This window comes from Marmota flaviventris, chromosome 8 (assembly GCF_047511675.1).
Source record: "Marmota flaviventris isolate mMarFla1 chromosome 8, mMarFla1.hap1, whole genome shotgun sequence".
In the NCBI taxonomy this organism is placed as follows: domain Eukaryota; kingdom Metazoa; phylum Chordata; class Mammalia; order Rodentia; family Sciuridae; genus Marmota; species Marmota flaviventris.
This window is the reverse complement of record NC_092505.1, coordinates 57972624-57994433: the sequence shown is the minus strand read 5'-3', so window position 1 is coordinate 57994433 and position 21810 is coordinate 57972624. Positions and strand designations below refer to the sequence as shown.

At 34.2% G+C, this 21810-nt stretch overlaps 1 protein-coding gene across 2 annotated transcripts in view; it reads left to right on the top strand.

The window, feature by feature from the left end:
* Positions 1-21810, top strand: part of Stxbp5l (syntaxin binding protein 5L) — a 334167-nt gene that overhangs the window by 126342 nt on the left and 186015 nt on the right. For both annotated transcript variants that reach the window (XM_027936010.2, XM_027936009.2), the window contains exon 8: positions 9437-9560. In XM_027936010.2, coding sequence (XP_027791811.1) covers positions 9437-9560 — 124 coding nt within the window. The remainder of the gene's footprint in view (positions 1-9436; positions 9561-21810) is intronic.

Here is a 21810-nt window from a genome sequence, read left to right as displayed (position 1 = left end):
TCCAGGATCTTCTCGCTTTCAAAGTCTGTGATGAAAAATCAGTCGTTAACCTAATTGGTTTACCCCTGAATGTAATCTGCCTCCTTTCTCTCGTAGCTTTTAATATTCTCTCCTTGTTCTGTATGTTGGCTATCTTCATAATTATATGTCTTGGAGTTGGTCTATTACGGTTTTGAATGTTTGGAGTCCTGTAGGCTTCCAGGATTTGGCAATCCATTCCATCTTTTATCTCTGGGAAGTTTTCTAGAATTATTTCATTTAATAGGTTGTCCATTCCTTTGGTTTGATTCTCTATGCCTTCTTCTATCCTGATGACTCTCAAATTTGGTTTTTTTATGACATCCCATATCTCTTGAATAGATTGCTCGTGGGATTTAAGCATCTTTTCTGTGTTGACTATATTCTTTTCAAGTTGATAAACTTTGTCTTCATTATCTGATGTTCTGACTTCTACCTGATCTAGTCTATTTGTAATATTCTCGTTTGAGTTTTTAATTTGGTTTATAGTTTCCTGCATCTAGGATTACTGTTTGATTTTTTTTTTAAAGATCTCTATCTCCTGGTAAAGCTCGTTCTTTGCCATTTGAATTTGTTTGTTTAATTCATTTTCAAAATATACTTTCATTTCTTGGACTTGCTGTCTCATGTCTTCTCTAATATTCCTTTCCATCTGAGTTAGGTATGCCTTGAGTTCTTTCCCTATCCATGTTTCTGATGCTTCTAGGTCCTCCTGTGGATTTAAGTTGTCCTGCATTGTTTGTACTCCTTTTTTCCCTTGTTTTTTCATGATGTTCACGTTACTTTCCAGCTCTATTTGATTGCTGTGTTTCTGCTCTCTTCTATAGATTTGTTTTGGTTTTGTATATCTCTGTTGTCTCTCCTTTGTGTTGGTAGACTATGCCTGCTAAAGTGGATTCCGCTGGGAAGGAATTCCGACGGCCGAGCTCCAGTGACGTCACCTCTCTTCTATGGAGGGCCCCAGGCTCCTTGCCGGGGTGTCCGAATGGGGGGGTGGGACTGGACTATCTCTGGTTGATTTCAGCTCCCAGTCGCCGGTGGGCAGGTGGTCTGCAGCCGCCCAGTTGCACTGGCAGCCGGCGGGCGATCTGTCGCCGGCGGGCGGGCGGACTCCAGCCGCCCAGTCGCGCAGGCAGCGGGTGGGTGATTGGTCGCCGGCGGGCATGCGGTCTTCAGCCGCCCAGTCGCACGGGCAGCGGGTGGGCTGTTGCCGGTGGACGGGCGATCTCTAGCTGCCCAGTCGCGCAGGCAGCCGGCGGGCGATCAGTCGCCAGCGGGTGTGCAGTCTCCAGCCACCCAGTCACGGGGGCCTGGCCTCTAGTCCCCTGGTTTCTCCTGTTAGTCCTGGTTTCTCCTGCTAGACCAGATTTCCCCTGAGTGATGCCTCTCGGCAGTTCAAACTGTACTCTGGGCCTACAGTTTGTTGAGTGTGGAGGGTGGCTATTGGGAACCCAGGCACTCTATTGTTTTGATTTTTTTCCGCTTGCCCCTCCCCCAGCGCTGGCAAGACAGTTTTCGTTTTCGCCGCTGATGGGAGGGGGAGTTGAAGGTCAGGTGTCTCTAGCTTTCCCTGCGTCTTTATGCAGGCTCTCTCTGATAATCCCTCCCCCGGAAAGCCTAGGTGAGATTTTATGCAAATTCCCCGCTGTATGGGAGATGAGCTGAGTAACACGCAACTGTTTTATTGTTGCAATCTGTCGGAGAGTGGCGGTGGTTACTTCAGCTCTCCAAGATGGTGGCCGCTGGTTTCCTTGGTGGAGTTTCCATTGTGGGGGATAGAACTGTACAGCTTCCTTCCCCGTCTGAAATCCCGAACTCAGCCTGGGGTTCAGTGAGGGCTCAGCTGGCAGGATTCCACAGAATCCGCAGCAACGTTTCTCTCTGCTTGCTGGCCGCTTCTCGGCGGCGCCCCGCCGTCTGTAGCTGCGGGGCGGGCACACACCTGTTTTATTGTTGCAATCTGTCGGAGTGTGTACCATGCTGTTTTAGTTACTATAGCTCAGTAGTATAATTTAAGGTCTGGTATTGTGATGCCTCCTGCATCTGTTTTTGCGCTAAGGATTGCTTTGACTATTCTGGGTTTCTTATTTTTCCAAATGAATTTTATGATTGTTTTTCCATTTCTGTGTAGAATGTTATTGGAATTTTACTAGGAATTACATGAAATCTGCATAGTGCTTTGGTAATATGGCCATTTTGATAATATTAATGTGGCTTATCTAGTAACATGGGAGATTTTCCATTTTCTGAGGCCTTTCTTCAACTTGTTTCTTAGTTTTCTTTCATTTTCATTATAGATGTCTTTCTCTTCTTTTGTCAGAATGACTCTCAAATATTTTATTTATTTTTTTGAGGCTATTGTGAATGGGATAGTTTTCCTGATTTCTCTTTCAGCTGATATATCTTTGGTGTATAGAAATGTAATTCATTTATTGGTGTAGATTTTAAATCCTGCTACTTTGGTGAATTCATTATGAGTTCTGGGAGCTTTCTGGTAGAGTTTTTTGGAACTTTTAAATACAGAATCATGTGATGGTCAAGTAGGGATAGTTTGAGCTCTTCTTTTCCTATTAGTATCCATTTAATTTCTTTCTTTTGACTGATTGCTCTGGCTAGGGTTTCAAGGACTATGTTGAATAGGAGTGGTGAAAGAGGGCATCCATGTCTTGTTCTGGTTTTTGAGTAGGAATGCTTTGAGGTTTTCTCCATTTGGAATGATGTTAGCCTTGGGTTTAAGATATATAGCTCTTACAATATTGAGGTATGTTCCTACCATAGTTTTTCTAGTGTTTTGAGCATACATGGATGCTGGATTTTGTTGAATGCTTTTTTTTGCATCTATTGAGATAATCATGTGATTCTTGTCTTTAAGTCTATTAAAACTTGCATCCCTGGAATGAACCCCACTTGGTTAGGGTATACTGTCTTTTAAATTTGTTTTTGTATGCAATTTTTGCTACTGTTTTATTGAGAAATTTTGCATCAGAATTAATTGGGGATATCGGTCCATAGTTTTCTTTTCTTGATGTGTCTTTGTCTGGTTTTGGTATCAGAGTGATAATCAGGATTGGATGAGTTTGGAAGGGTTCTCTCTGTTTCCACTCCATTGAATAATTTGAGGAGGATTGGTGTAAGTTCTTCTTTGAAAGTCTTACAGAACTTGGCTGAGAATTAATCTGGTCCTGGGCTTTCCTTGGTTGGTAGGTTTCTGATAGCATCTTCAATTTCATTGCTTGAAATTGATCTGTTTGGGGCTGGGGTTGTAGCTCAGTGGTAGAGTGCTCACCTAGCACGTGCGAGGTGCTAGGTTCTATCCTCAGCACCACATTAAAAATAAATAAATAAATACATAAAATCAAAGTATTGTGTCTAACTACAACTAAAAAATATATTTTAAAAAGTATCTGTTAAATTTTTCTATGTCCCCTTGATTCAATTTGGGTAGTTCATATGTTCCTAGAAATTTGTCAATGTCTTCAAGACTTTCTATTGTATTGGAGCATAGATTTTTTTTTTTTTTTTTTACGTCTATTTTATTTTATTTTTTTTTTAATTTTTTTTTTTTATTGGTTGTTCAAAACATTACACAGCTCATGACATATCATCTTCCATACATTTGATTCATGTGGGTTATGAACTCCCATTTTTTACCCCAAATACAAGTTGCAGAATCACATCGGTTACACATCCACATTTTTTGAATGTCACTTCTGATTATCATTTTTATTTCAGTGATGTTTATGGTGATATTTCATTTTTCATCACTAATTTTAATAATTTGGGCTCTCTCTTTTTCTTTGTTAGCTTTTTAAAAGTTTTATCAATCTTGTTTATTTTTTAAAAGAATCAACTTTTTTATTTCAACAATTTTTTGACTTTTTAAAAATTTTCAATTTCATTAATTTCAGCTCTGATTTTTATTATTTCCTGTCTTATACTACTTTGGGTTCTGGTTTATTCTTCTATTTATAGGGCTTTGAGATATAAAGTTAGGTTATTTATTTGGTTATTTTGGGTTCTTTTAGTGAATGAGCACAATTCAATGAACTTTCCTCTTAGAACTGCCTTCATAGTGTCCCAGAGATTTTGATACGTTGTTTTGCCATTCTCATTTACCTCTAAGTATTTTTTATTTTATCCCTGATTTCTTCAGCTATCCATTGGTCATTCAAGAATTTATTATTTAGTCTACAGGTGTAAGTGTAGCTTCTATTTTTTAATTTTATCATTAATTTCTAATTTCATTCCAGTATGATCTGATAGAATGCAAGGTATTATCTCTATTTTTTTTTTGTATTTGCTAAGAGTTGCTTTGTGGACTAAGTTAAGTCTATTTTAGAGAAAGTTCCATGTGCTGCTGAAAGGAAAGTGTTTTCATTCATTGATGGATGAAATATTCTATATGTCTGTTTAGTCTAAATTATTAATTATACTTTTTAGTTTTATGGCTTCTTTTTTTAGTTTTTGATGTGAATATCTAGTGATTGGTGAGAGAGGTGTGTTGAAGTCACCCAGTATTATTGTTTTGTGATCTATTTGATTCTTGGATTTTTGAAGGGTTTTTTTTATGTATGTAGGTGCTTCATTGTTTGGAGAATAATTATTCATGATTGTTACATCTTGTTAATGTGTAGTTCCCTAAAGCAGTATGAAATGGCCTTCTTTGTCCCTTCTGATTAATTTTGACCTGAAGTCCACTTGTTCATATATGAGGATAAAAACTCATGCTTGTTTGCAAGATCCATGTGAGTGTGATGTTTTTTCCCATCCTTTCACCTTCTGTCTATAGATGTGTTTGGCTATGAGGTGAGTCTCTTGGAAGAGCATATTGTTGAGTTTTGTTTTTTAATCTAGTCTACCAGTCTATGTCTTTTGATTGATGTGTTCAGGCCATTTACATTTAATATTATTATTGAGAAATTATTCTTATTCCCTGTCATTTTGAATTCTTACTGGTTTTTAATTTGAAATGGCTTCTTTTTTGATTGACTATACTTCTAGTATAGTTACTCTTTTCTGGATTTCATTTTTATTTTTGATTTCTTCTTCATGAAATATTTTGTTGAGAATGTTTTGTAGTGCAAGCTTTCTGATTGTAAATTCTTTTAACTTTTGTTTATCATGGAAGGTTTTTATTTCAATGTCAAATCTGAAGCTTAGTTTGCAGGGTATGTTATTCTTGGTTGATATCCATTTTCTTTCAGAGCTTGGCATATATTATTTCATGACCTCCTTGCTTTAAGGGTCTGGGTTGAAAAATCAACAGAGAACTAAATTGGTTTTCCCTTGAATGTCACTTGAGTTTTCTATCTGACAACCTTTAGAATTCTATCCTTACTCTTTATATTAGGCATTTTCAAAATAATGTGCCTTAGTGTGGGTCTGTTGTGATTTTGTATGTTTGGGGTCCCGTAAACTTCCAGTATTTGATTTTCCATTTCATTCTTAAGGTTTGGGAAATTTTCAGACATTATTTCATTGAAAAGATTATGCATTCCTTTGGTTTGTATCTCTGTGACTTTGTGTATTCCAATAAATATTGAAGTTTGGAAATTCTGTTCATGATTTTTTAACATTTTTCCTGCATGCTCAACTTTATTTCAGGATTATATATTTTGTCTTCACTGCCTAAGACTCTGTCTTCCAGGTGGTCTACTGTGCCAGTGATAGTTTCCAATGAGTTTTTTATTTGATTTATTGATTCCTTCATTTTGTGCATTTCTGTTTGTTTTCTTCAGAATCTCTTTATTGAAGTGATCTTTGTTACCTGTAATTGCTCCCTTACATCATCCTTTATCTTGCATATCAGTTTAACTATGTACATTCTAAATTCCTTCTCTGACATTTCTTCCACTGTGGTGTCAATGGATTCTGTTTTTGATGTATTTTGGTTTGTTGAAGGCAATTTATACCCTTGCTTTTTTTGTGTTGTTTGTATGTCTACCCATCTAACAGTTGATTTTGAAGCATTAGGGTTTCTACCTTGTGGAATTATAGTGTCCCTGAGGGTTTCCTGTATCTTGCAGTTTAGGGGGAGACAGACAGTAACAACAACCAGTGAAAATAATTTACAGCATTAAACCAAATAGCTCAATGTTACAATACTGAGAAACGTTGTTGTTACAATACTGAGAAATTATATGATCAGTTATTACCCATGTTGAAATCCGTTTACACAAGGGTTTACAATTTCATGTGGTGACTAAGGGTATAATAGAAGTGTTGTAGTATGTAATGATTATGAGGGAGTAAGAACAAAAATAGAGGTAAAAAAAAGAAAGAAAGAGTGGAAGAGAGAACATTAGAGGTTACCTGTTAGCGGAGGAAAGAAGAGAAAGAATTGAAGGAAATGGATAAGTGAGAGAGAAAAAAATAATGAAAATTAAAATAAAATAAATGAAGTATATCTAATGCTATCAACTTTTGTAGTCATTTGATTTTATCTTCATATTGCCTCATTTATTTCCTCTGTTTTCTCATTTTCACATCCAATATCCTAGTCTATGTTGTTATTTTTTGCCTGGAAAAACTAATCATCTTTTGATATCTTACCTTTTCAGTATATCCTTCTCTAATAAGATTAACATTTTAAAGAATAGTAAAATCATGCAATTCTCTACCTCAGAACCTTTAAGTGATTCCCTTTTCAATGAATTCTGTATTACATGAGAGTTTGGGCTGGAGTGCTTTTCCATTTAATTTACTATATCCTTCTACACTCATCATATTTCAGACATGTCACTTTCTATCTCCTAACATACCATATTTCTTATCACCAAGCCTTTACTACTACTACCATTCCTTATCATGAACTCTCTTCTTGGCATCTGAATATCAAAATTCCATTAATTTCTTATGTACTAGAAAGCTATTTGGACTGTCTGGCTGGCTTTTTGAATAATCATTAGTGAATTTTGATATTTTAGAAATCTAAGATTGTTATCAGAAATAAATAGCTATCAATTTTTGTTCCATTAAGTCTATATTTTAAAAATAATCTCTCATGGAGAACTTGACATGAGGAAAATTTTCAATTCCTGGGAAAAACTATATATTTTCTTTTTATAGATTATTACCTTAACTTTGGGGTTTTGTTTTTTTTCTTTTTCTTTTCCATGTTAAAGAAATAGTCACAGCCACTGAGTTGACCAAATATAAGTAGTGTTTTATCTTTCAAATTCTGTTACTATATTTAAAACTATTTTCTTGAATAGTTGTATTATATATTTGACTGTTAATAAACCCTTTAAGTGTATTTTTTTAAATAAAAGAGTAGGGTATAATCAAATAAATAAAGATTGAATCAGTTCACATGCCAGTTTTTCTTTTATGCATTATTTGTCATACTAATCTCTAACAAGCTGATTATATAAGCCTATTCTTTTCTACATAATTATACTTCATTTAAAGCACTTATTTATTTTGGCTTTGTCATGGCTATAATTTTTACATCTGTCCTCTCCAGTGGATAGAAATTCAGTGGAATATGATGAAGGTTTAGGGTAAGGAATGCTTTCTCTGCCTCCCCCAACTTTGGTGACCAAAGCAACCTTCAAGAAATGTAAATTGATTGAGGTTCATCAAAGTTAATATGGAGGTGACACAAAAGAATAACATTTCACTCATACCGCCTATAGAAGGGAGAAGAAAAAAGCAGAGGGGAAGACAGTGAAGAATGTTTTCCTTCTTCTGGAGACTGGCAGAAAAAGAAGTATTCGCTGCATAATAATGAAGGCCAGTGTAGGAGAAAACACAAGTCCAGAATTTCAAGGTGTCCTTACCATTCCATCAAATATTAATTATTTATTTTTATTTATTTTGTTATATATGGACTCAATGCCTTTATTTGTTTTTATGTGATGCTAGGATCAAACCCAGTGCTTCACTCTTGCGAGGCAAGTGATCTATCTCTGAGCTACAACTCCAGCCCCCTCAATTATCTTTTGATTCACAACTCATACCTTATTTCCTATATATTTAATGATTATTCTAGCCATCAGTTATCTGTAATTGTAATAATACTTAACTGTTTATAACTTTAATATATAGGTAACTTTATAAATATATAGTTATATGTATTTATCTATATATGTGTATTAAAAGTCCAAATGAGTTATGATTACTATTCATCTATATTCATCTTCCCTCTTGAAATTTCTGTAAGGATAAAAATGTTGTATACATTTGTTCTGCTTTTTTGTCTACTAGAGTTTCTGTCATTGTATTTAAGCACATTATCCAAGTCCTGATAATTTATTAATTTTAAAAAAATACCAAAGATTTGGAATTGTGTGTGACATTAATTATTTATTCATTCAATAGATATTTCTTGAAAACATACTTTATGTAAGATACTATTAGTGCTGGATGAAAACATTTTAGGAAAATGGAATAATTACTTTTAATCAAAAGAGCAGAGTAAACCTGAAAATTAAAAAAAAACAAAACACTTGCTTTAAGTGAATTTAAATAGTATGTACTAACGGCAATGCAATGCAATGATTGAAAATATGGGTTTTGTAATTAGAGAATCCTGCCTTTGAATTGTGTGGTTCACTATGAAGAATTGAGAAATTTGATATGTATTCTGAAGGATTAAATGAGATAATGTATAAAAATGCTTACCATGGGGTCTGGAACCTTAGAAGTTCTTTAATGATTTTTTAAACTGACTACTTTGAGTGGAATTAAGCCTCTATTTTCCAAGAAATTGTTTTCTGATAATCTTGCTTTTACTTTTGTTTGTTTGTTTGTTTTCTGGATATATACAAAGTATATTCACACCATTTGTTTCTTCATATGAGTACTTTGGGTAATGATGTCCATATCATTCCACCATCATTTCTAACCCCATGCCCCCTCCTTTTCCCTCCCACCCCTTTACCCTATCTAGAGTTCATCTGTTCCTCCCATGTTCCCCCTCCCTACCTCACTATGAATCAGCCTCCTTATTATTCAGCAATAAAAGAGAATAAAATCATGGCATTTGCACAGGTAAGTGGATGGAATTAGAGAATATAATGCTAAGTGAAGTAAGCCAATCTCCCCAAAACAATTGCCAAATGTTTTCTCTGATATTATTTTTATTTTTATGCAAACGGTTTTTCAAATAAGCATCCCATTATATGGGAATAGGATACATAAGATCCATAGGACATAGGATTTCCAACAAAACATTCTGGTATTTAATGATATTAAAAAATTTATTTAAATTTTCTTTATCTTAGGAGATGCATTTTAGTAACCTTTTTGTAAGTTAGTAGAGTGTTGAAGCCAAAGATAGGCTGATCTAGGTCAGGAGAAAAAAGTGTTTCTTACATGTTTATTAGTACAGTAATTTTATGTCCAAATTTTTCTTTTGAAATATAAAATGATATATCTATTCATCCTCTTCCTACTTGTTTTTAATTGTTATTAGGCAATTCATTCAATTGATTGGCATCATGAGGGCAAACAGTTCATGTGCAGCCATTCAGACGGTAGCTTGACCTTATGGAACCTGAAAAGTCCAAGTCGTCCTTTCCAGACCACAATTCCACATGGTAAGATGTTTGCTTTCAAAATAAATACTGGAGATATAGTGTCTTGACTTGAAATTGGAGGAGTGGTATTATGTGTTTGGTTAAAAAAAAAAGTTAATATGATGTGGTTTCTGATTCTAAATATCTCCATACTTTCTACAGATTCCCACATAATATTCCCCAAGTTTCTGTGTTTCACTCTTACCCATGTTTTTACTTTGTGAGTCATACTTACACAGAGACTGGCCCAACAAAAATTTTGATAATGGATGATTGATATATCTCAGAAGAGATGATGCAGGAAATAAGGCCAGTTTCAAGAGGTGAAGAGCAAGTAAAAGAATGGTATTATATAGATCTGACTTTCTGACTTAATCCATATACAACTTCATTGTGCATTGATTTATAGATTCTTCCACTTAATTCTGTTCCTTCCATTTGATTCCACTTAATTAGGAAGACTGTGGTTTTAATTATATTATCTTTCATAAATGGATATTTAGATCCTATATAAATATTTATATTGAGCTGTACCTGAGAATAAAAAAATTCAGATGTCTAAATATCAATAATTAGGGTGACCAAATTATTTCAGATATTATTGGTGATGATCTGAATTCCATGTCTACCTCATACCATTGATTATTTGTAATCATAGAAAGGTCAAAACATAACAGTTAATCAAACACACACTATTGTGAAGTTTCTGAGTATTTATTATTATATGACATTTAGAAAGTAGTGGTATGTTTTCTATAATAGGTGATCCATAGGTCATATTATTTCATGTTCCCTCAATCTACCATTTTTTGTGCCACAGTTATAGGCTCTATATGCAAAGCCTTAAATTATTGCCACATTAACCTAACTGCTTTACTTAGAGATTACATTACATTTATACACTTACTTAAAAATGCTTTTTTTAGAGATTGACATGGAAACCTTGGATAGGTATTTGCTATACATGCAACTTAGAATTGACTGTTTGCTTCTGTGATATTTCCATATTCCCTTACCCCTCCCCCAAATTCACATACCTTTTATATGTAAAAAAGTATTATGATGTATTCAATTTATACTTAATTCGATATATCATCAAAATTTAACTTCTATTAATTCTTTTTGGGTGATTGAATATTTGATACTTTTATATTTACCATGTGTCAGGGTGGAGGCTCAGACCCAGGAAACAGATTCAGGATCCCACAGGTTGAAGGAGGTGCAAGATGCAATTGGACTAGTAGGCATGCTTTATTTGGAGGCCTCTAGCCAGCTGCCAGATCCACCTCAGCCCCCAGCCAATTCCGTTTTGTCCCCTGAGTCCTTTCCATAGACAACAGATTAAATCAGTGCACACATACTCACAAGCAAATGTTTATGATCTTGACTACATATACTGATTCAGATGTTTATAACCTTGACTACACCCTACAAACATAGCCCATCAGAAGCCTCAGAAAGGGAGCCTAACTATAGCCATTTGAGGCCTTCCCTACAGCCTATAAATGTTTATTAGTTTGTGTTGTCTATAATTCTGCTTTTCTGTTGAAATAGTTCTTGTCCGTGGTGAAAACAGTAAGTTTACATAAGGATTTACAATTTCACATGATGGCTAGGGGTATAATAGAAGTGATGTAGAGTGTGATGATTATGAGGGAAGAGATGCAAAAATAGAGGTAAAAAGTTAAAGGGGGAAGAGAGAGCATTAGAGGTTGGCAGAGGAAAAGAAAGAGAGTTGAGGGAAATTGATAAGTGTGAGAAAAAAGAAATAAAAATTATTGTTCTATGAATAATATCAGTCTTAAAATGGTAGAAATGAGAAACAAAATAGGATATAGGAGTATGTCTATATTTCCTGTTGAAGATAGAGTAAGAGGAAAGGAAGAAGAGATGGGGCAGTAGAAAAAGGTTTGTAGATTCTAGAACTGGGTGAGGTTTATGCAGAGGCGATGTAGGGTGTATTTTTAAGAGACAAGAACATAAAACAAAACAAAACAAAAACCCAAATAACAATAATTAAAGAAAAAGAATAGAAGTGTAAAACTTAAAGGAAGAGTGAAAGAAAGAGCAGTAGAGTTTGGCTGTTGGCAAGAAAAAAGAGAAAAGTAAAAACAAAGGAAAATAGTTGTGAAATAGTCAATAGGGAAGTCAATTGGCACCTTTATGAAAACACAAATAACTGGGCCGAAGAAGAACTCAAATGGATCAGCAAACTTTCCTTTATTCAACAGCAGCACCAATCAGGCACTAGAAGGTACGAAAATGGCCATCAGTTACAGAAGGGGTTTGAGTTTTATGGGACACAATGATGGTTGATTAAGTATCACTGGAGACTGAGGCAGATGTGTTTTGCAGTCAGGAAAAAAGTTGTAAAAGGCCTGGAACTCATTGTCACTGGGAAAAGCTCAGAACTCAGTTTTCACTGCTTACCTTCTTTCTCTGGATTTCATTGTTTCCCAGAGCTTCATTATTTGTTTTTCAACTTCCAGGACTCATCAGCAGTGGAAAGGGTAAAAGTCCAGGGCCAGGTTTCAGTGTCCGCCTCCTCCCTTCAGCACCCATTGTGGTTGGGAAGGGATGCATGTTTGCATTTGGTAGATGTTGGGGATGAACCTGGGAAAGGATAAAAATTTGCTTTTTTTCCCCTAGGGGCCCATTGTTACTGGCAAAGGATTTATTGGAAGAGTATTAATGGTTGCCTTCCTCCTCCATCTTCCTCCAGATCAGAGAGTTTTGGGGGTTGTCATTTTCCATATCCTTCATAAGGGAATGCTACAAGCTAAAAACAAAACAAAACAACAGAAACAAGAATATATGTACAAATGCATAAATGTCCATCATTTGTCAATGAGTACACATTTAAAAAACAAACCAAAACTTAACAAAAGCAAAAACAAAACAGCAAAATAGTCAATGAAAGTTTTTTCATTGTTTTTATGTCCATTTTCTGTGTCAAACTGCCTTTCAGTTCTTCACAGCAGGATGGTGTGAGAAGCTGTGGAAGATGTTGCCAGCTTGATTACCTGAGTAATGTCTTTAGATCTGTGCTGTTGTCAGTGAAGCTCCCCAGGGAATGGATTTGGTCTAGTTTTTCCCTAGGTGTTTTTTATGATGCAGTTTTCAACTTGCTTCTGGGTCTGTATCCCACAGCATTCCTAGAGCACCACCTGTGGGAAGAGGGAGTTGGTCCTTCACCAGTTCTGTTTTTGGGGGATGCTGAGGTTTTAGGGGGACTTCTCAACAGGGGTTTTCAAGCGTTAAACTCAGACACTCCCTTCCATTCAGTTTCTCCCTGTCACTGGTTCTGTTCGCTGTGGGCTGCAGGGTCAGTGGAAGGGGTGAGTGGGACTCCAGCTTGCTCTGACCTCTCTGATCAGAATTACTCCCTGACAAGGCTGATTAAGCACTGAGCTTTTCTATTTTCTCCACCCTGCCCTGTTTGTCTTCCCCCTGCTGCTGTTCCTGCTCATGGATTCAATGCATTGTTTGTGGGAAGCTTTCTCTAGCTTTTTTGAGTCTGTTTTAGCCCCAAGCAAATCAGTTGAGGAGCACTGAGTTTTGTCTGTTTCTGCACCCCAGCCTATTCCTCTTCTCCCTGCTAGTGTTCTTGCTTGTTCAGTGGAATGAGCAAAGGGATAGAGGCTTCCTTTGGCCTGGTTTGTAATGTGCCCAAGCAAAATGGCTTCATTGCCAGAAAATATCTGTGCCAGAGATTCTTCTAATTCTCTGGGCTCACTTTAGATCTCCCGGTTGGTCTGCTGGATTCATTTACAGGTTCTGGCCTTGAATTCGCAGATCTAAGCACCTGGTTTGAGTTTGCACCACTTTTACATGGAGGTATTTGCTGCTCACTGTGGGCAGCTGGCTGGCCATGCCTTTTTGCATACTAGTATGTTTGGCTGATAGCCTCTGGGTTCACCCAGGGCTGTCTGCACCTCAGATCCTGGGGTTCCCCAAGCCAAAATATTACAGCACTTGTAGATCTTTTCAAATCTTGTATTCTACCCACCGCCCTGCCCCAGCTCAGCTCCTGATCTGCTCCTTAGCCTTGTCTGGTGTACTCCAATTTTTCCAGCATTCAAGACGTTCTGTCCAATATTGATTATCTATGGATCTATGGATACTCAATATTGAGTGTGCATAAAAAGTGTTTTTTATCCCCATTTAACACATTGTTGATTATATCCCAAGTCACAGAGCTGTGAGAACCTCCACTTCCCACTAAACTGCCATCCTGTTATGATATTAATTCTACAAAATTTACTGAGATTTGTTTTATCATTAGTGCATAGACAGTTACCATAGCATTACAAATGTGCTTGAGAAGAATATACATTTCTTAACTGTTATATAAAGGTCAAATTTGAAATTGTATTTTGCATGGTTTAAATCTTTACTAATTTTTAGTTTTGTATTTAAATTTTGAAAGAAGTGATATGATGTATTTCCCATATAATTCTGTTCATTTATGTTTATCTGTTTATTTTTTAGACTTACAGATAAAGGTGGTTGATAACATTTATCAGATTCTCTGTGATTTTACTGATGGTTGTCTAGTGCTACCAATTTCTGAGACTCTGGTATTAAAATTTCCTCATAATATTACAGAATTGCCTATTTCTAACTTTAATTCTACCTTTTTAAATTCATATATCTTAAGGTCTTGTTTTTAGTTTTTTTTTTTTTTTTTTTAGGTCTCCTGTAGAGAGCATATAATTGGGTCTTCTGCTTTTATCTAGTCTTAGTGCGAGAATGTTTAGATTTATTATCTTCTGTTGGTTCTTTCCTGTTGATTTTGTCTGTTTTCTCCTTTTCTGCCTTCTTTTGGATTACTTGAATATTTTTATCAGAATTTCACTATAATTTACATATAAGCATTTTATCCTCCTTTTTTTTTATTGCTGGCTCCCAGAATTACAAGTATAATTCCTTAAATACTGGAACATTTAACAAAAATATAGTACTCTTATAACTATATAGATCTATTTATCTTTCTCCCACTGCCCTTCATGCTCTAGTTATGATACATTATACCTAAATATATTGTTATAACTAGTGCATTAAATAGTCATGTGCATTTTCAATTAAAGGAAAAATAGCCTTTTAATTTTGATTATCATTTTAATTTGCTCTGGAAAATTATTTAGCATTTCATGTATATCTGGTAGAAACAAATCCATTTAGCTTCCTTAATCTGAAAATTGTCTGTTCTTTTCCTTCATTCTTGAACTGTTTTGCGAGATTTACATTTTTGAGCTGACTCTGTGTGTTTATGTGTGTATGGGTTTTGCATTGTTTTCAAAGTGACGAGCACTATAAAGGCTTTCCACCATTTTATAGCTCCCATACTTTCTGAATGAAGAATCTTAAGTGGTTTTAATTTTGCATTCTCTGTATACGATGTGTCATTTTTCCTCTGGTTGTTTTCACACAATTTTTTATATATTATTTTATTTTATTATTATTTTATTTTATTTTATATTATTTTATTTTATTATTTATATATCTTCCATTTTCAATCGTTTACCTGTACTGTGCCTAGGGCTTGCTTTCTACAAATATACTCTGTTAAGGGTTCTACTGAGCTCCATAAGCCTATAATTTTATATCTTACACAAAGATGAGGAACTTTTCAGCCATTTATCTTTTTAAATATGTTTTTCTGCTTCATACTTCTTTCTGGAATATTAGTCTCTGTAGAAGTTTTGGCGTTACTACACATTTCTGGCCTCTATCTATCTATCTATCTATCTATTTTTGTCATTCTTTTTTCCTCTGAATTTTGGATTGCATAATTACTCCTATTGATTAATTATTAACTCAATTTTCCTCTGACATCTGTACTCTGCTATTAAGCCTGTTAATTTTTTATTTCTGATAATATTCCCATTTAATACGTTTTTACATTTTATATTTCTCTGCTAATATTTCCTTTTTTATTAGTTTTGAACATTTTACTTTCCTTGAAGCATTGAAATTAGTTTGAATATTATCTTTATCTGATAATCTGCTTTACCATGAAGTTGAACACTATTCATAAGAATGGCTAACATTTTCCTATCTTCCCATAGTTAATAATTTGGATTTTATCTTACATAATATAAATGTTGTATATACTCTAGAATACATTTTTGTTGCCCCCCTTGTTTTCTCTTGTATGTATTAAACTAGGAAACCATATGTAGATGTAATTCATAATTTTTCTAGAAGTCAAAAAGTTCTCTCCTGAAAAGTTATAATTGGTCTGAAGCTCATGTTAGACAAGGGTGGGCTAAAAGGAAAACAACTAAAGCTAATGAGACTGAGTTAGCATATGTCTGACTTGAGTTTAGCACTGTAATGACAGTACTCTTGGAGACATAGCTGCAGACATTGATGTTCTTTCACAATAAATTGTAATAATTTCAAATGTGTTTTCTTCAATTATAGTGCCCTCAATTAAACACACACACCCCACATTTCTAAAAACATGGTATTAAATATAATCTTATAAAAATGCCTAAGTTACAAAATTATTGCTCAGAAATGGGAAAGGGGTGTCTACAAGGACTACTTTTATTAAATATTTTCCTGGAAATACTAGTCAATGTGTAATTAGACTTGAAAATGAAATATGATATTTAAACATTTAGAAAGAGGATTCAAAAGTATAGCTGCTTTTTAGTGTAATTGTATGACTAAAAAAATAAGAACTAATTAGGAAAATTATTACATATAACTTTAGAATTCTGTATTGAAACAAAATCTAATGGGTATTTAAATAATAGCACTATAAATAACAATTTATTTTTATTAGAGCATTATATTATACATAGTAGTTGGGTTCATCCCAACAAAATCATACATGCGTGGAATTCAGTTTCAGTTACAATATCCCCTATTTCCTTCTTGTCTCCCTCCTACTTCTCCTTCTTCAATGCTATTAGGTTTCCTTACACTTCTTTATTTATTTGGTACTGGGGATTGAACCCAGGGGCACTCAACCACATCCCCAGCCCTATTTTGTATTTTATTTACAGACAAGGTGTCACTGAGTTGCTGAGTACTTCACTGTTGCTGAGGCTGGCTTTGAACTCATAATCCTCCTGCCTCAGCCTCCCATGCCTCTGGAATTCCAGGCATGCGCCACCATGCCTGGCTTTATTAATTTTTGGTTGGTTCTTTTTACTTATACATAAATGTAAAATTCTCTGCGGTATATTTATATATGCACAGAGCATGATGTTTTAGGAATTCATTCTGCATTTCCTCACCTTTTCTGTTCCTCCCCTTAGCCCCTAGATCATCTTCTACACTATTGATCTTCATCATATCTTCATGATATCCCAGTCTTTCCTCCTCCTTTCATTTATTTTACTGTAAATTCCACATATGATAGAAAACATTCTACTTTTAAATTTCTGGGTCTGGCTTATTTCACTTAGCATGGTATTCTCCATTTTCATCCATTTACTAACAAATGCCATAATTTTATTCTTCATTATGGCTGAATAGAGCTCCATTGTGTATATATACCTGTTTCTTAATGCATTTGTTTGTTGATAGGCATCTGTGTTGATTCCATAATTCAACTATTGTGAATTGTGCAATTAAACATTGAAGGAACTGCATCATTATAGTTTGCTGATTTTAGATCTTTTGGACATATACCAAGAAGTAGGATAACTGAACCTTGTGGTGGTTCTATTTCTGTTTTTTTAAAAATATTTTTTAGTTGTAGGTGGACACATTTCATTTTTTTAAAATTAATTTATTTTTATGTGGTGCTGAGAATGGAACCCAGTTCCTCACCCATACTAGGCGAGAGCTGTACCACTGAGCCACAACCCCAGCCCCTATTTATGTTTTTTTGAGAGAGTTCCATAGTGCTTTCCAGAGTAGCTGTAGTAATCTGCAGTCCCACCAACAATGGACAGTGTTACCTTCCCCTGTACATCCTCACCAGAATTTATCATTGTTTGTATTCTTGATAATTGTCATTCTGACTGGAGTGAGATGAGATCTAGTGCAGTTTTGATTTTCATTTCTCTGATAGCTAGAGATGTTGAATATTTTTTCATATATTTATTGGCTATTTATGTTTCTTGTTTTGAGAAGATTTTGTTGTTCTTTTGACATTTATGGATTGAGTTATTTGGTTTTGTTGTTGTTGTTTTGGTGTTAATCTGTTTGAGTTCTTTCTATATTGAGGATATTTATCCTCTGTCGGAGCAGTAGCTGGCAAAGAGTTTCTCCCATTATGTATGTTTTCTCTTCACACTCTTAATCATTTTCCTTGCTGTACAGAATTATAAAACAGTTTTAAGTAATAGCACCCATAAAAATATATGGGGGTAAACCTTAAAGTAAGTATGAAGTATTATTTCTACTAAGGAACATAAACTGCAAATCTTGAGTAAATGAAAAGCATACTCTATATGTGAATATATATGTTGAATATTATAAAGATGTTAGTTACCCACAAATTCACTTTTTTCCCAGGGAAAATTATAGTGATTTTTTAAAAATGAAATGAGCTAATATGTAGCAAGAATAAATTTGAAAATAGGCAAATTATTCAAATAAGGAGTAATAGTCAATTATAGGTAGTTTGGAGAGTTACAATTCTTACCAAAATGAGTAGAATACTGAATGTTCTTAAACTTTTTAAAGAAAGCATTTTCATTCATGATAGCTATTTTTAAAAACCATATAATACCTACAAAAAACTTAACCAAGGAAATGAATGACCTCTACAATTAAAATGACCAAAAAAGGAATAAATAGAAGAAACACACAAAATGTAATGACTTCCCATGTTCATAGATTGCAAGAATTAATGTTGTTAAAAATGTCCATACAGGGCTGTGGCTATGGCTGAGCAGTAGTGCACTTGCCTTGCATGTGTGAGGCACTGGGTTAGATTCTCAGCACCACATATAAATAAATAAATAAAGGTCTATCAACAACTTAAAAAAAAAATGTCCATACAACTCAAAGTGATTTACAGATTAAATAACATTCCTATCCAAATACTAATAATATGCTTCTCAGAAATAGAAAAAACAATTCTAAAATTTATATGAAAGCACAAAAACTCCAAATAACTAAAGTAATGTTGAACAAAAGGAACAGTCAGCTAGAGGCCTTGCAACATCTGATCTCAGGACATATTATGGAGCTGAAGTAACCAAAGCGGCATAGTACTGGCCTAAAAACTAAAACATTGATCTGTGGAATGGAATATAGAAATCTTGGAAATAAATCCAAATATCTGCAGTCAACTGATTCCAGGCAAAGGTGCAAAACAAAAACATAATGGAGAAAGGACAGCCTCGTCGATGAATGGTGCTGGAGAAATGGGATATCCATATGCAGAAGAATGAAATTTGACCTCTCTCTCTCATCATATTCAAAACTCAACTCACATGGCATCAAAGATCTAACTATAAGAACTGAAACTACAAAATTACATTAATATAGGCAATGATTTTTAAAATAATACCCCAAAAGTGAAGGCAACAAAAGCAAAAATAGACAGATTACATCAAATTAAGAAGCTGTTGTGTAGCAAACCAAATAATCAACGGAGTGAAGAGATAAACTACAGAATGGGAGAAAATACTTACAAACTATTAATATAACAGGAGATTAATACCTAGAATACATACAGAACTCAAAAAATGCAACAACAGGTAACAAATTAATTTTTTTTTAAAAAATGGGCAAATTATCTGAATTGATATTTTGCAAAAGAAGGAATAAAAATAGCTTGGTTATAAGTACACACACAAGAAGTTCAACATTACTAGCTATCAGAGAAATGCAAATTATAATCACAATGAGATAATATCTCACCTCAGTCAGAATGACTATTACCAAAAAAAAAAAAAAAAAAAAAAAGCAAAAAATAACACGTTAGAGAGAATGTGGCAAAAGAGGAACTCTTATCTACTACTAGTAGAAATATAAATTAGTATAGCCATTGTGGTGAGCAGTGTATAGATTCCTCAGAAACCCAAAAATAGGTCCACCATGTGATGCAGTTATCCAGCTTCTGAGTGTATATTCAAAGGAAATGAAATCAGTCTATCAAAGAGATACCTGTACTCCCATGTTTCTTGTTGACAATAATGAAGACATGGAATCAATCCAAGTGTCAATCCATGAGTGAATGAATAAAGAAAATACGGTGTATGTACACAATGGAATATTATTGTTTTAGTCATCTTTCTCACTGTTGTGACCAAAAGACCTGTCAAGAATAATTAAAGAAAGAAAAGTTTATTTGGAGGCTCACAAAGTTTCAGAGGTCTTAGTCCATAGACAGTTGGCTCCATTGTTCTAGGCAGAAAATATGGCAAAACATCGTGGCAGAAAAGAGTAGTGGAGAAAAGTGACTCAGGATATCATACCAGACAGCAGAGAGATATTCCCTTCACCACAAACTATACCCCCAAGTCACGCCCCCAGTGACTGGCTTACTCCAGCCACACCCAGCTTTCTTATAGTTACCATCCAGTTAATCCCTATCAGAAGATTAATGCATTATGTTAAACCTTTCATAACTCAATCATTTCACCTCTCAACTTTCTTGCATTGTCCCACATGTGAGCTTCTGGGGAACACCTAATATTTAAACCATAACAGTTATTCAGCCATAAAAAGAAAAAAGTCATTGAGTTTCTTCACTTTATAAATAATATTTTCCATCAAATTTAGGAAGTTTTTAGCCATTATTTTTAAAATGATTTTCTGTTTCTTTCCTCACTTTTTGGTACTACCATTATGCATATGTTGGTGTGGTTAATGATATTCTAAGACAGTCCTTCATTCTTTATCTACGATGTTACAATAATCATCTTCTTGTATTTCCAGCATCAGTCACTGAAAAATCTCAATTTTCTCTGTTAAATGAAGTCATATTTATGTTCTGAAACAGTACTTTACACACATCACTCCCAATTTGAAAGCTTCTTATAACTCTTCATTTTCTATATTGAGGTTCAGTTGTATAGATTGCCACTAATTGGCTCTTTCGTATTTCTTTGGCATTGTTTACACTAGTCCCTTAAGACTAATCGTTTAATCTAACAAAACTTACTATTCATAAAGCTGGAGTTTTAATTTCAACTTCTATTATACTTTCTTATCACCCATTTGCTTCTGGTACCTAATATTATAATTTTAATACTTATTTTGTTTAATCTATGTATTCTAAGCAGTTGAGAGTTTAGTTATCTCTACCATTATTTAATACTCAGCATAAGGTATACCAACAGGTAGAATTGTGGTTAATGTTATTTTATGCAATATGACACTTAAGCATGTTTTAATTACTAGCAATGAATATAATCAAAGCAGGAAACCTTACCCAAAATACATTGTTGGAGTTGGAAATTGAAGTAATATACTAATTAAATACTTACGTAATTAATCTTTCCTATTGAAATTAGTTTATGATACTGATGCATTTTGATTGAAAAACAATATTTGGTGTACATTTATAAACAACTGCAGATATCCTGTTTTGTTCAATTAATGACTTGGTAATTTAGAGAAGTAGTGGATGAAAACAAATATACAAGCTGGGGAATGGGTCCTTCTCCATTCCTATTTCATTATCAAAACCAGTAATCTGCCAACCATTTGTTCTTAAGACCACTGTTCAGATTAAGTCTCTGGCCAAAATCTATCACCTTATAAAATTTCATGATCTACGTACAATGTCTGCAATTACATTTTATGTATAATACAGATACTTACCTTTTTTTAACACAGTGAATAGTTACGATCAATTTTATATTATTGGTTGCTTGTTATACTTGACATGGGATACAAGGATAAAAAAAAAAAAGAAAATTTCAGAAAACTTGCCATGGGGAAAAGAATGGCTTATTGCATGCTGATTCTTTGCCTCTTAAATTAGTTGAATAAATTATCTTGGCTTTCCATTTGGATTTGTCTGTGCCATTCTTAAACTATACTGAAAATTTAAATATACATGCATGTATAAGAGTTTCTGTATAAAAGTTGTGTCTTTCTGTATAAGAGTTATGTCTGTAAATAATGTAATACAAGAATAAATCAGGGCAATTATTGAAAATAAAAAGCAAATTTAGCATTCCAAAAAATATGTCAAATTTCTCAAAATGAGGCATAAATTAAACCAAGAGAATAATTAGATAAGTATGTTGTATGCATATGCTGCTTTTATTTTGATTCATAGATTAAATGACATAATTATTTCCATATAAGAAACTATTATTTTTGTTTTGTATAAATAAAATAC